This window comes from Spermophilus citellus (genome assembly GCF_964194105.1).
Source record: "Spermophilus citellus genome assembly, chromosome: 7".
In the NCBI taxonomy this organism is placed as follows: Eukaryota; Metazoa; Chordata; class Mammalia; order Rodentia; family Sciuridae; genus Spermophilus; species Spermophilus citellus.
This window is the reverse complement of record NC_138188.1, coordinates 85,714,574-85,728,355: the sequence shown is the minus strand read 5'-3', so window position 1 is coordinate 85,728,355 and position 13,782 is coordinate 85,714,574. Positions and strand designations below refer to the sequence as shown.

General features: G+C 34.4%; 1 protein-coding gene across 11 annotated transcripts in view; it reads left to right on the top strand.

Annotated features, from left to right (window-relative positions):
* The window catches only part of ABI3BP (ABI family member 3 binding protein), a 256,615-nt gene that overhangs the window by 124,873 nt on the left and 117,960 nt on the right, over window positions 1–13,782 (top strand). For 8 of the 11 annotated variants that reach the window (XM_081301592.1, XM_081301599.1, XM_081301598.1 and 5 more), the window contains exons 10-14: window positions 8,244–8,321; window positions 10,110–10,184; window positions 10,913–10,987; window positions 12,011–12,082; window positions 12,594–12,668. In XM_081301592.1, coding sequence (XP_081157718.1) covers window positions 8,244–8,321; window positions 10,110–10,184; window positions 10,913–10,987; window positions 12,011–12,082; window positions 12,594–12,668 — 375 coding nt within the window. The remainder of the gene's footprint in view (window positions 1–8,243; window positions 8,322–10,109; window positions 10,185–10,912; window positions 10,988–12,010; window positions 12,083–12,593; window positions 12,669–13,782) is intronic. The other 3 variants (XM_081301593.1, XM_081301601.1, XM_081301600.1) reach the window with 2 other exon arrangements.

Sequence of the window (13,782 nt, the reverse complement as noted above, 5' to 3'; positions counted from 1 at the left end):
GCACTATAGGGATACGGCCACATCAATGATTATAGCGGCACAATTCACAATAGCTAGACTGTGGAACCAACCTAGATGCCCTTCAATAGATGAATGGAAAAAAAAAAATGTGGCATCTATACACAATGGAGTATTATGCAGCACTAAGAAATGACAAAATCATAGAATTTGCAGGGAAATGGAAGGCATTTCCAGAGCAGATTATGCTAAGTGAAGCTAGCCAAGCCCTAAGAAACAAATGCCAAATGTCTTCTTTGATATAAAGAGAGTAACCAAGAACAGAACAGGAAGGAAGAGCATGAGGAAAAGACTAACAGTAAACAAAGACGAATGGGGGGAGAGAAAGGGAGAGAGAAGGGAAAGCATATGGAAATGGTAGGAGACCTTCAATGATACACAAAATTATAAGAGGTTGTGAGGGGCAAGGGGGAGGGGGGAAAAAGGGGAGAGAATTGAACAACAGCAGAGGAGGCAGAGAGGGAAGATGGGAGGGGAGGGGAGGGGAGGGGGGATAGTAGGGGATAGGAAAGGTAGCAGAATACAACAGTCACTAATATGCCATTATGTAATAATGTGAGTATGTAACAGATGTGATTCTGCAATCTGTATTTGGGGTAAAAATGGGAGTTCAAAACCCAATTGAGTCTAATGTATGAAAGATGATATATCATGAGCTCTGTAATGTTTTGAACAATCAATAAAATAAATAAATTAATTAATTAAAAAGAAAATAAGAAAACTACCCCACTTACAATCGCCTCAAAAAAAAAGCAACTTAATGAAAGAGGTGAAAGAACTCTACAATGAAAATTACAGAATGCTAAAAAAAGAAACTAAACATGACCTTAGAAGATGGAAAGATCTCCCTTGATCTTGGATCACCAGAATTAATATTGTCAAAATGACCGTACTACCAAAAGCACTGTGCAGATTTAATGTAATTCCAATCAAAATCACATGACTTTCCTCATAGAAATAGAAGAAGCAGTCATGAAATTCATCTGGAAAAATACGAGACCCGGAATAAATAAAGCAATCTTTAGCAAGAAAAAAAAATCACCATTGTGAGAGCACATGAAAAAAAAATCCCACGAGAAAAATAGATATACAAATTAGAAATAGGAAAGAATCAGTAGAGTAAGCCATCAAACTTCAAAGACCGATAAGAGGAAGTAAGGAATATTTAAAACAATCAGAAAAAAAAATCAGGAATGAGTCCACATCTTGAATAGCTCTGAATGTGAATTATCTTAATTTTCCAATGAAAAGACACTGCATGAACTAAGAACAAGACCCAACCGTATGTTACCTACATACTCACCTCACTAGCAAAGATATACACAGACTGAAAATAAAATGATAGAAAACAAAATCCAAAAGCAAGCAGGAGAGATAGAGAAGGTCACTTTATAGGGAACATATAAGGAACAATTCATCAATAAGTTACAGTGGTTATGAATTTACATGTCAAAGCATCCACTTTTGTAAAAATACAAAACACATGTACCAAAAAAACCTACTAGACATAAAGAGAGAGATAGATCCCAATATCATAATTCTGGATGACTTCAAAGTCCCACTCTCACCAGTAGATAGAACATATAAACAAAAAATTAATAAAGAAACTAACAAAAAATTGCTAATTTGATAACAAATGATTTACAAATTAACAAATTATACTCTAGATAAAATGGACTTAACAGACATTGTCTTAAACTAAACCACATATCAGGCCACAAACCAAGTCTTCACAAATTTAAAAAAGTTGAAATAGTATCTCACATCTTCTCTACGCACTAATAAAGAATGAAACTAGCAATCAACAGATAGACACTGCATAAATTATTCAAACACATGGAAAATAAACATCATACAAAACCTATGGAGTGCAGCAAAAACAATTGTAAGAGAGAATTTTATAATTTTTATAGTTTGTGCCTGTATTGAGAAAGAGAAAGACGCTGCACACCTGTAATCCCAGTGACACAGGAGGTTGAGACGGGAGAATTATGAGTTCAAAGCCAACCTCAGCAATGTCAAGGCTCTAAGGAACTCAGTAAGACCCTGTCACTAAATAAAATACAAAATAGGGCTGTGGGTGTGACTCAGTGGTTGAGTGCCCCTGAGTTCAATCCCTGGTACCCCTCTCCCCTCAAAAAAAAGAGAGATCTCATACGATCTAAATAAGAATCTCAAGATCTTAGAGAAAAAACAACTAACCCAAAACCAGTAGTAGGAAGGAATAATATGAATCACAAAAGAAATAAATGAAATGGAGACTAAAAAGAAATAATACAAAAGCTCAATGAGTTGGTTCTTTGATTAAATCAAGCAAAATTGACAAAAAGAATAGGGAATATTTTGAAAAACTGTATGTCAATCAATTGCAAAATCTAGAAGAAATAGACAAATTTCTGAATGCATAAGACCTAGTAAAATTGAACCAAAAAGATATTTAAAAATCTAAATAGACAAATAAACAATAATGATATTGAATCAGTAATAAAAGGTCTCCCCACAAAAAAAAAGCCCACTGCTAAATTTGAACAAAATCTTTTTTTTTTTAAGAGAGAGTGAGAGAGGGGAGAGAGAGAGAGAACTTTTTTATTATTATTTATTCTTTAGTTCTCGGTGGACACAACATCTTTGTTGGTATGTGGTGCTGAGGATTGAACCCGGGCCGCACGCATGCCAGGCGAGCGCGCTACCGCTTGAGCCACATCCCCAGCCCTGAACAAAATCTTAAAGAATAATTAACACTGATGTTCCTCAAATTATTCCATAAAATAGAAGGAATCCTTCTCAACTCATTCTTTGAAACCATCATTACCCTGCTACTGAAACCTGACAAGGACACAAAAACAACAAAAAAGAAAAACTATATACCTATATTCCTGATGAAGATAGGGGCAAAAGTCTCAACTTAAATACTTGAAAATAGAATTCAGAAGCACATTAAAAAGATCATATACCATGTTTAATTTGGTTTCATTCCAGGGATGCAAGGATGGTTAAACATGTGCAAATCAGTAAACACAATACACATAAGTAGAATCAAGGATAAAAATTACATTATCATCCTAACAAATGCAGTCAAAATTTAATAAAATTCAACATCCCTTGATGATAAAATCTCTGAACAAAGTATCTATAAATCAATGGAAGTGTAACTGATGTGATACGGGGTTAAAAATGGGAGTTCATAACCCACTTGAATCAAAGTGTGAAATATGATATATCAAGAACTATGTAATGTTTTGAACAACCAACAATAAAAAAAAGAAAAAAAGAAGCATACCTCATTATAATAAAGGATATATATGACAAACCCATAACCAACATAATACTGAGTAGGGAAATACTTAAAGCATTTCCTCTAATAACTTTTTTCCAATTTTTCTTCTTTGGAAGATAGTACCATGAGGAGATGTTCAGTTTTGTTCACACAAAGCCAAGCAACTTAAGTTAGGCAAAAACAAAAACAGCAATTTCCGTCTCTTCACATGTTTTTCAAATATCTAGACCCCTTAAATTTTGCATAAGTAGAATTATTAGGATATGGAAGTTAATTTTTTTATATTTTTCTCATTCAATGCTAGGCAACCAGTAAGAGTTTTAAAAAGTAAAACCTTAAGTTTCTCTCAGGTATTAATTTTAAGAACATTCTGAAAAGAGAAGGAGGAAAACCTTAGGTAGGTGAAAGTATATAATGTAGGATTCTTGCACTCATCTGTTCTCTGCCCAGAGACTATATTTTTCACCCTGTTTCTGGGAAGGACTTTTTGGAAGGAGAAGGAAAAATACCCAGCCAATCTCATTTTCATTTGGTCCCTAATGTGTTCACCAAAACTACAAAGATCAGGGTTTGTGAAGGGTGGTCAAAGTTGCTTCCCAGACAACTGGTGCCACTTTTGAATCAGAAGATGCTATGTTTTATTCCTTAGTCTCGAATGATGTTTCCTGTTCATTTTTTTTTCTTTTGCCAAGTTGTACATGCTGCCTTAATATGAACTAGCCTTTTATGCTTTTTCTAACTTAGGGAATTATATTGGATTTGGGGTGGTTTTTTTTGTATGATTCAGGATAGTGCTATTTTAATAAAACTACAAATAAATGTGTAAATAAAATAGGAAGTATCTTTTTAAACAAAATTTCTGGGAAAACACCTGTCTTAAACTTAGCATATGAAACATTTCTTTTGCACTGAAAAGACTAATAACTCAGTATGCTTGAAAATATCCAGTATGTCCAAGGAAAATTCTATCAAGTGTATTATCCTAACAGATCATGTTTCAAAAAAAAAGACATGAAATTTGTCTTTAATCTTTTATGTATAAAACATGTTTGGATATACGTATATTTGGTGAAATAGTTACTATAGTCACATCAACTAATATCAATTCATCCCCTTACATAGTTAGTTACCTTTCTTGTGTGTGTGATAGGAGCACCAAAATTCTACTTTCTTTTCAAATTTCTGGCATATAGTACAATATTATAACTGTAATCTTTTTGTTGAATCTTGTATTTCTGAACTTAATCATTTATACCTTTTACCTTCTGTCCTGTATTTCCTCACTTCTTATCCCAAACCCCACCCCAGCTATCTGCCATTTTATTCTCTATGTATTTGAATTTTTAAAAAAATACTACATATCAATAAGATCATACAGTATTTTTCTATACGTGCCTGGTTTGTTTTACTTAGTATAATGTTCTCTAAATTCATTCAAGTTGTTACAAACAATGAAATCTCCATTTCAAAAGCAGAATAGTATTCCATCATGTGTAGATACCAGTTTCTTGATTCATTCATCTAGTTTCTAGATACCAGTTTCTTGATTCCTTCATCTGCAGTGGATCCTTAGGTTGTTTCCATATATTGGATGCTGTGAATAATGCCTCAGTGGAGATGGAGGTGCATCTATCTCTGAAGTGCTTGCCTCATTTCCTTTGGGCATTTACCCCTTAGAAGGATTGCTGACTATGTTAAATGATAGCTTTATTTTTAACTTTTTGAATCATCTTCATACTATTTTCCATAATGATTATAACAACTTAAATGTTCCTTTCTCTACCTCCTTGTTTTCTCTTGTCTTTTTGGTAATAGCCATCCTATTGAGATGATCTCTTGTGTTTTTAATTTGTATTTCTCTAATGACTGGTGATGTTAATCACGTTTCCCACTGACCATATTTGTGTCGTCTCTTCAGGTCTTTGCCCAATTGACTTCAGATTATTTTTTTCTATTTAAAATATTTTTAATCAACACATACTAATTATACATATTTATGGGGAACAATATGACCTTTTAACACATGTATTTAATGTGTCATGATCAAGTAAGAGTAACTGGCATATCTCTCACCCCAGTGCACTTGATTGCTTTAGGAATATTGAAAATCCTCTTAACTACTAGTTTTGAAATATTCAATAAACTGTTGTCAACAATAGTCATTCTAGTGTGTGACAGAACAGTACAGAGTTGTATGAATTCTTTATGTGTTTGGGATACCAGTCCTTATCAGATACATGGTGTGCTAATCTTTAGACTCCTCTTCATGTTGTTGATTGTTTCCTTTTCTGCGCAGAAACAATGTTTTTACAAAAAGAGCCTGGGCATAAACAGTTTTTTATACTACCAAGGGAGAAATAAACTTTCCTGAGGTTAATTATCACTGCAATCCAGAAAAGTTGTATTTTTTAAGAGAGTAAATTCCAAAAATAATATCCTTATTCCAGCAGAACCCATCACGGGACATCAAGAGATGTAATAGCTTTTGTTCTAGGAACACATGGTGTGAATAATGAAAGAAATAAATAAGAAAGTGAGTATTACACACTCTTCTCCAAGGGATATTCAAAGGGTTTGCCAAAGCCAAGACTTAGCCTGCCAAATATTAAGGGAAACAACTATGCTGAAAAAGGTACAGAAGAATAACGGAGGAAAAGGAATTTCCTGAATCTTAGGTTGCATTTAGTTGGCATTTTATTTTCCTATTGCTGAGACTGTGCATAGTGTTAGTGAACACTCACAGGTTGACAGGATAGGTCAAGATTCCCCTATTTAAATATCTTCTCTATCTCCCAATTTCTCTGACTTCTGAAATGCCAGGTTTAGAAATAACATGTCTTTATAAGGAATTAGTGAAAGTCTAAAAAAAAAATACAAATATCTCTTGGAAAGGTAGCTTACCTTTTTTCCCCCAGTAAGTCTAGTTTGGGGTTAACATAATTGAAAACTAAGGACTTGTATTGAATATAAGGAGCTAAAGCAGTTTGGAGCATAAGTCTAGGATCTGAAGGTTTGAAAAAATGGAGAAAAGTCTTAGGCAGAGAAGCATTGAGAACATAAGATATTACTAAATAGGGAGAAAATTAGCACAAATCACTCTGATAGAAAAAAAAGACACTGGAAAAAAAAAGGAAATTTTCATTTTACCTTGAAAGAAAGAAAGAAAGAAAGAAACAAAGACAAATCTTCCTATAGTGCGTATTTAAAATACCAGAACCAGGCCTCATGAAAAATAAAAATTTGTAATCTGAATGTTTCTTCATATAATCATCAGAAACAGTTCTAAACAAGAGTTGTTTACAAAAGATGTCAGGAAAATGTTAGTAAAATTTAGAAATTAAAAAATATATATATTTTATAAAATTATACTGGGTCTAGTTTTAGTTATGGAAGAGAATCCTTTCTCTTTATGCCATGCTAACCAACTATGAACATTGATAATAAACTATTTCTGTTGTGCAAACAGGCTGTGCATTGTACAAAACACACTCCACAATGGGTGGCAAGTATGTTACCATTTGACAGCTTTCAGATCCTGCCTGAGAATAATAAGCTCTCTGAAGGAATCACCTCCATTATATATGGAAAATTTATTAGACAATTAGAAAGCCACCAACGGATTAAACAATGAGATGGCTTTCTAATTGTCATTAATTTAAGTAAATAACTAAATTTAAGTGCCCACATTAACTAAAAAGAAGAAAATGGTCTTCATAAGAGTAATGTGAACTATAGAAGAAGGTTACAAAATTTGCACATTCAAAAAACTTTGAGAGAACAAATTAAATGGGTAGTTCTTACCATCAGGTGATTACCCCAAGGAGTATCTAGCAATGTCTGGAGACATCTCTGCTTGTCACAATGGTAAGAGTGCTACTGGAATCCAGTGGGTAGAAGACAGAGAGGCTGCTAACTGTCCTGCAATGAATAGGGCAGCACTCCCCAACACACAAACTATCCAACCTCAAATGTTGACAGTGCCACTATTGAGAAACCCAAGTTCTGTATAGCCTTTGGACACTCAAAACAACAACAAAATCCTATCTGATTCTTTAATCAGCTCTAGGTGGTATGATCATGATATCTAAAAAAAATGCATGAATTCTTGTATTAGTTCAAAATACTATAGGTGGATCACAGATTGCATGTGCTAAATAATTGAATAGAGTTAATCCCAAGAACATTTTAAAATTGGAGAATGTCTTAATCATTGGAAAAGTCTAGTTTAGAAATGTGCTTTCTTTGAAAAAGGACACCCAAATTTTAGAAGGAAGTTTCCCAAATAGTTGCATAAAGAGGAGGAAAAAATGAAAGAAAGTAATTTCATTCTTTGCACTGAATTCCCATGGAGACCAAAAGAAAAGATCTATGTTAACATGTGGCTCAAATAAAAGTTACTGTTGGTTCTTTATTTTATTTTATTTTATTTTTTGACTCAATTTTTTTTCCAAATAACTTATTTCTCTTTGTCAGTTATTTGTGTTTTTTCAAGACTAATGCCATGGCCTGTTGTATTGTTTTCACCATATATAATAATGGAAAATGTTTATTTATTGATTTCTTTTTTAAAAAATTAAGCATACCTAAATATAAAAATTTGAGGAACTTTTGTAATATAAACTTATGCCTTCAGGAAACTGTTTATGAAACAGAATGACAAGATTCATCCAAGTATTGTGGTGGCACTTTTTCTTCATGCTGATGACAACTTAGATTTTACACAATTAGCTGGAGTTAAAAGAAGGAATTTCAAAGTCTATACTTTGAAATTTCATAAAATCAATTTCATACTAGATCTTGGTAGAAATATACAATGAAGTTGACTGGTAAAAAGGGATGTATGTTTAGTTTTTAAAATGGTTTATTACTTGATGGTGTTTTGATCAAGGTGTTATGGGACACTGTACTATAAGAAGTGAGGTAAATTGTTTGTTCTCTTACTTTTTAGCCAAGAATGAAACTTTGGCATTACCTGCTGAATCTAAAACACCAGAGGTTGAAAAAATCCCAGCACAGCCCGTTACAGGTAATGAGATCCTTCTGTTGATATTGAGAAAAGAAGTAACATTTTTTTTTCAAAGTGAATTATGTACTAGTCTCTATTTTTTTTTTCAGTGAAGACATAGTAGGAAATTTACTTTGATCCCCAATGTTTGAGAAATGAACTATTGAATCAGAAGTGTTAGATAATATGTAAGCTATATATTTTACTTTAAATGAAAGTTGTTACATTGACATTAAAATAATTTTACACTAAAATGTATTACCATGGTTTTAGTGCTTTTTTTCCTATAAAAACCTGAGACCATTTTTCATTGCTTTCCTTTCACAAGTGGTCTGTTTGGCAAAACTGCTTTATATCTGTCACATACCTCTAGCTTGATAGCTGTGAAAATACCCTGGAATCACTTAGAAACAAATGTACCTGGGAGATGAACAACCTGGTGTAAAGAATATATAATAGTTCAACAAAAATACTTTAAAGAATGAATGTAGTAAGCATATTCCCCAGAGTTTATCACTGTTACTAATAAACATTCAACTTCTCTCAATGAAACTATCCAATCTAGTCCTCTGGGGATACATTAATATCTCAAGTACAGAGTTTTTGCCAGAGCTATACCACCTTATCCAAACAAACTTCTGCCAAGAATTTCCCACAATCCACACTTAGCAAAGTAACTCAGATATGAAGTCAATTTTTCAATCCACAAAACTGCCATTACTTGAAATATCCATTATATTACTTTGTATCAAACTTTTGGACTTGTAGCTGATCCAGAGAAGATATGATTGATGTGGTAATAAAATAGCATCAAGAAACATATTGAATTAGGAATATTTCTGACAGAGCACGTATGTTCCTGCCTAAAGAGAGATTGGACCTTCATCCCCACCTTCGTAGGACGGAGGTAGAAGCTACTTAACACTACTGGAATAAATGGCTTGGGTGAAATTCCTGGTAGTGTTCTGATTTCAACGCAATTGGTCAGTACCCAGAAGAGCCCAGGCATGACCCAGTGGGTGATTCCAAGTCCTTCTCTGCCTCAAAGCTTCTACCCGTTTTTCCAAGTTGTACTTTCTTCTCTTGGCACAGTGTCTGATGAGAGTCTACAGATTTATTAATTCTCTGCCAAACCCTCCTCAGAATTTTCCACTTTAGAAATACTTAGGCAACAACCACAACTTATTATTCAGTATTGTGTTTATTTCATGTTCTTACCCTGCAAAATTCTAGCTCACATTTCATTCCAGATCTCAGTAACCATGGTTCTTCTTTCACCCAAATTATTTACCTGAGCTGTTCACTGCCTTTAACCTAGCAGTTGGAACAGCCCTACGGTTGAGTATTTGAGTCCTGATCATAATTTCAACCCTGTTCCAAGCTTTATAAGTTTGATGTGGTTTGAGAGAAAAATCCGATAATGTAAGGGCTTTAAGTAAATCTTTTAGCCTTAGGTCATTGTTTTATTTGCCCATTTATTTAGTAAACTAGTCTCTGCTTGTTTACTGTAGCCCTAGAGATAAAGAAAGACAAAAATAATAAAAATAATAATTAATGTGATAAATGTTTTAACGGAGGTCAGTGTGATGTGCTTTTGCAGAGCACACAAGAAAAGGGGACCAAGTCCAGAAAGGACAGGTGGGGAAAAGAGTGCCCAGGCACCTGGTCCTTAACATTAGGATCTGAAAAGAAATGGGTTGTATAAATATCAGCTGGTAATTCTAAAGCCAACAAATGATGTCTTGTGGCCTTTGTTTGATTCATCATTTATCTTAATTAGTTGTCCTTTTTTTTTTTAAAATCTTTCAGTGATTCCTGAAATAGTTCCCAGAACCATTAAACCCACTGTGTCTAGTGAAGTAGATGTTTCAGAAACAACACTAGGTAATTCTAAGGACTTTTTTCCCCCCTTAAACAAAAAGACTGTTGCAAAAATCTCCCAACCTTCATAGAAAAGTAAGCACAATGCTTTAGCCTGCCCCTCCCTCCCTTCCCTCTCCCCACTTTCTCCCTATTTCCTGGCAGTTACTTTCCCATTTCTTAGGCAATTTCTTTCCAAGATGTAACACATATGCCTTGATCTTGTGACTGATCTTCTAGGCAGAGCTGGATGCTAGATGCTAATTGCATGCCTTTTTAAAGCTGTCTCTTGGGTTGAATATGCAGAATACCATCTTTCAACCTCCAACTTTGGAAGGGTGGGAAAAGCCTTCGAGTCTTGACTGTCCGAGCCTTCTGCTCAGATTGGCTTTTGGAAGTCTTTTGCATACTGAACTCAGGAAGAATCCTCCAAAGAGTCCTCCTATTTAATAAGAATTTCATGTCACTCATATTTGCTATTTTTTCCCAAGAGAATCTAACTTGCTTGTTTGTTCTCTTCCCCTGAAGAATTTCATTCTGCACTTGTAATGTTGATATTCTGAAAGTACATCCTTCAAATTTTAACAGCTATATAACTCTTACAGGTTTGAAAGTCAGTTCACCTCTTGCCATATGAAGCATCAAACTGCTCTTTGCACTTTAGTGTTGTGAAGGTTGCTGTGCATGATCATGGTGAAGCAAAATCAGGTCATGACTCAAGGTGTTGCTAACTGCGTTCTTCTTTATTGCAGTTCTCAGTGAAACGACTCCAGAAGCATTGCAAACTATTCTAATGCCTAAGTTTGAATTGCCCCTGAGCACTCTAGGTAAAAAAAGATTAAACACTTCACTTTTATTATTTATTACCTTGGAACTTTTATGCATGCTTGATATAAGTCCTTAGGTTATTGCATTCAAATTCATCTCCCTAGAAGGAAGAACAAATGATTTACAGAACCATGAGTTCCTCAACACCCAAGCCCTTAAATGTGCTAAAAATGTGTGTGACTTTGTATCCTAAAGAGGCCCTTCGTATGATAAATGAATTGGTGTTTTTTTTTTCTTTTTAGTGGTCACATTTTCATGTTTGAGTCTTTCACTCATAGTCATTTAATTGAACAAATTGAATTTTCTGCACAGTTGTTTTTACTCAGTTGTCTCTCTTAATAGAGTAAATATATTTCTACAGACTCCTTAGAATTTCTTATGATAATTGCTTAGAATTTCTTTATGAGTGCAATATTTAAAAAGATAGAGTAACATATATACAAAGCCACATAGATACAAAAATCACCTTTAAAAGCTATCAGGTAGATATTCTCTAATTCAAATGTATTTGGTGCTTGGTTTAAAATTAAATGAAGCTGGGTATGGTGGCGCACGCCTGTAATCCCAGTGGTTCAGGAGGCAGATGCAGGAGGATCATGAGTTCAAAGCCAGCCTCAGCAATTTAGCAAGGCACTAAGCAACTCAGGGAGACCCTGTCTCTAATAAAATGCAAAATAGGGCTAAAATGTGGCTCAGTGGTCAAGTGCCCCTGAATTCAATCCCCAGGGCCAAAAAAAAAATTAAATGAAATATACCTGAGAGCACATATAAGCATAGCTAAAGAAAGAAGGGTAGAAAGAAGAGCCCAAATACCTCAGATATACTAGCTTAACTATAAAAAAAATTGGAAAAGAAATATTATGTTTCTATGCTTTTAAACACAGAAGAAATACTGCTAAAGATTCATCATTTGACATGAAATCATTCCTGTTGTGTTTACTGACTTTGCAAGCCTGAAATTTTGAAAGTCTCTTCTCTTATTTGCACCTCCAGTCATAACTGTCCTATGTGTTTCATTACAGCTCCAAAAAGTTTTCCAGATTTTCCTGAGGCAAAAACACCCTTCCCTTTTGAGAAACCACGGAGTACTTTTGGTAATAAATGTACCTTATAATTGATGTTTAGAATGTGGGTGGTGGACTGGGAATGAAGCCCAGTGGCAGGACACTTACCTAGCATGCATGAGGGCTTTGCATTGCTTATTCTGTAGGACACATTTATTGGGTCTTATTTCTGCAAACCTCGATGAACTAAGTAATTCTATTAACTCGGGCAAACAGTCATTTCTTAGACAAAAAAAAGATAAGAGAAGGAAAAAAATCCCATTTGATTATATTTTTTCACATTCAGTAAAAATAATCAGTCTATTTATTTGATGCAATTCAGTTGCTTAGTTTTCTGTGCTTAAAAATGTTGAGAGTGATCTGAAGCTCTCCCTAGCCACTGATCGAATGCTGTATGGATGGGCATATATTGATTTCTTCTCAATACTTAATGACTTTTGATGCAGTCTTCTGGTGAACACTTCACCATACCAGTAATCTATCCCTGTCCTTTTTCTCTTTAAAACAAATACTCAGGAAATTCTATTTCTTTCCAATATAGCTTCAAGTGAAAAGCCATGGATGGTGCCTACAGCTAAACCATCTGAAGATTCCAAAGTTGTACAGCCTCAAACTGGTAATTGCATCCTTAAAAAAAATAATCTTTTTATTTTTTATAGGTTACTTAACTGATTACCAATATATTTTGTGGCAAATGGAAAAACTATAATATATTCCTGATATTTATATGAATCACATTTTTCCCAATATAAAAACCAAATGTTTTGTACTTGTTTCAAAGATATATGTTTTGATTTCTGGATACATTATTAGGAGTCTGGCTAGAATGAACTATGAATTGCCCCACTGGTTTTCTAGAGATCTGTTTAGTGACATGAGAGCAGTAACAAAAGTGCATCATGTTAAATCATGTCTGACTTAGCTGCACAAGCTTAATATTTCCCTTGCAAGTGGATACTTGTTTCATTTTTGGTAAAATAATTCAACAAACTTGAGCTTACTGTGCGCAAGCTATTATGCCAAGTTCTAAAATCTGTAAGCACACCATGATAGAGAGGAAAGCCTTCACTTTTTAGGAGTTAATAGCAGGTCTTACTTTCAGTCCCAGCTCTCTTACTAACTATGTGATTTAGCTATTTATCTTTACTTTTCTGGGTCTTAGCTACTTTTCTCTTGGGAATTCTTGTGTTTGACCTATCAAATTAATGAGCTAACTTCCCATTCTCAAAAAGTAGATATTCTCTCCCTCCCTCCCTCCCTCCCTCCCTCCCTCTCTCTCTCTCTCTCTCTCTCTCTCTCTCTCTCTCTCTCGGTACTAGGGATTGAACCAGTGGCACTCAACTACTGAGCCACATCCCCAGCCCTTTTTTGTATTTTATTTAGAGACAGGGTCTCACTGAGCACAGAGTTGCTTAAGGCCTCACTAAGTTGCTGAGGCTGGCTTTGAACTTGCGATCTTCCTACCTCAGCCTCTGAAGCCTCTGGAATTACATGCGTGTGCCACCGTGCCCAGCTCCATCATTCTTTATTTTAATACCTAGCAGTCAACTAAAAAAGAGGCTATTCAGCATAAAGAATCGTAAGAAAACATCCTTTGTGATTACTTCATAATTTTTTGTTTTATTTTAATTTTTGTGAGCTTCTAATTGTTGTGACTTTATTTTGAATACATGTCATATGAAGCTAGAAGTTTTTGTAATGAAGTTAAATACATCAACATTTTGTGGTAT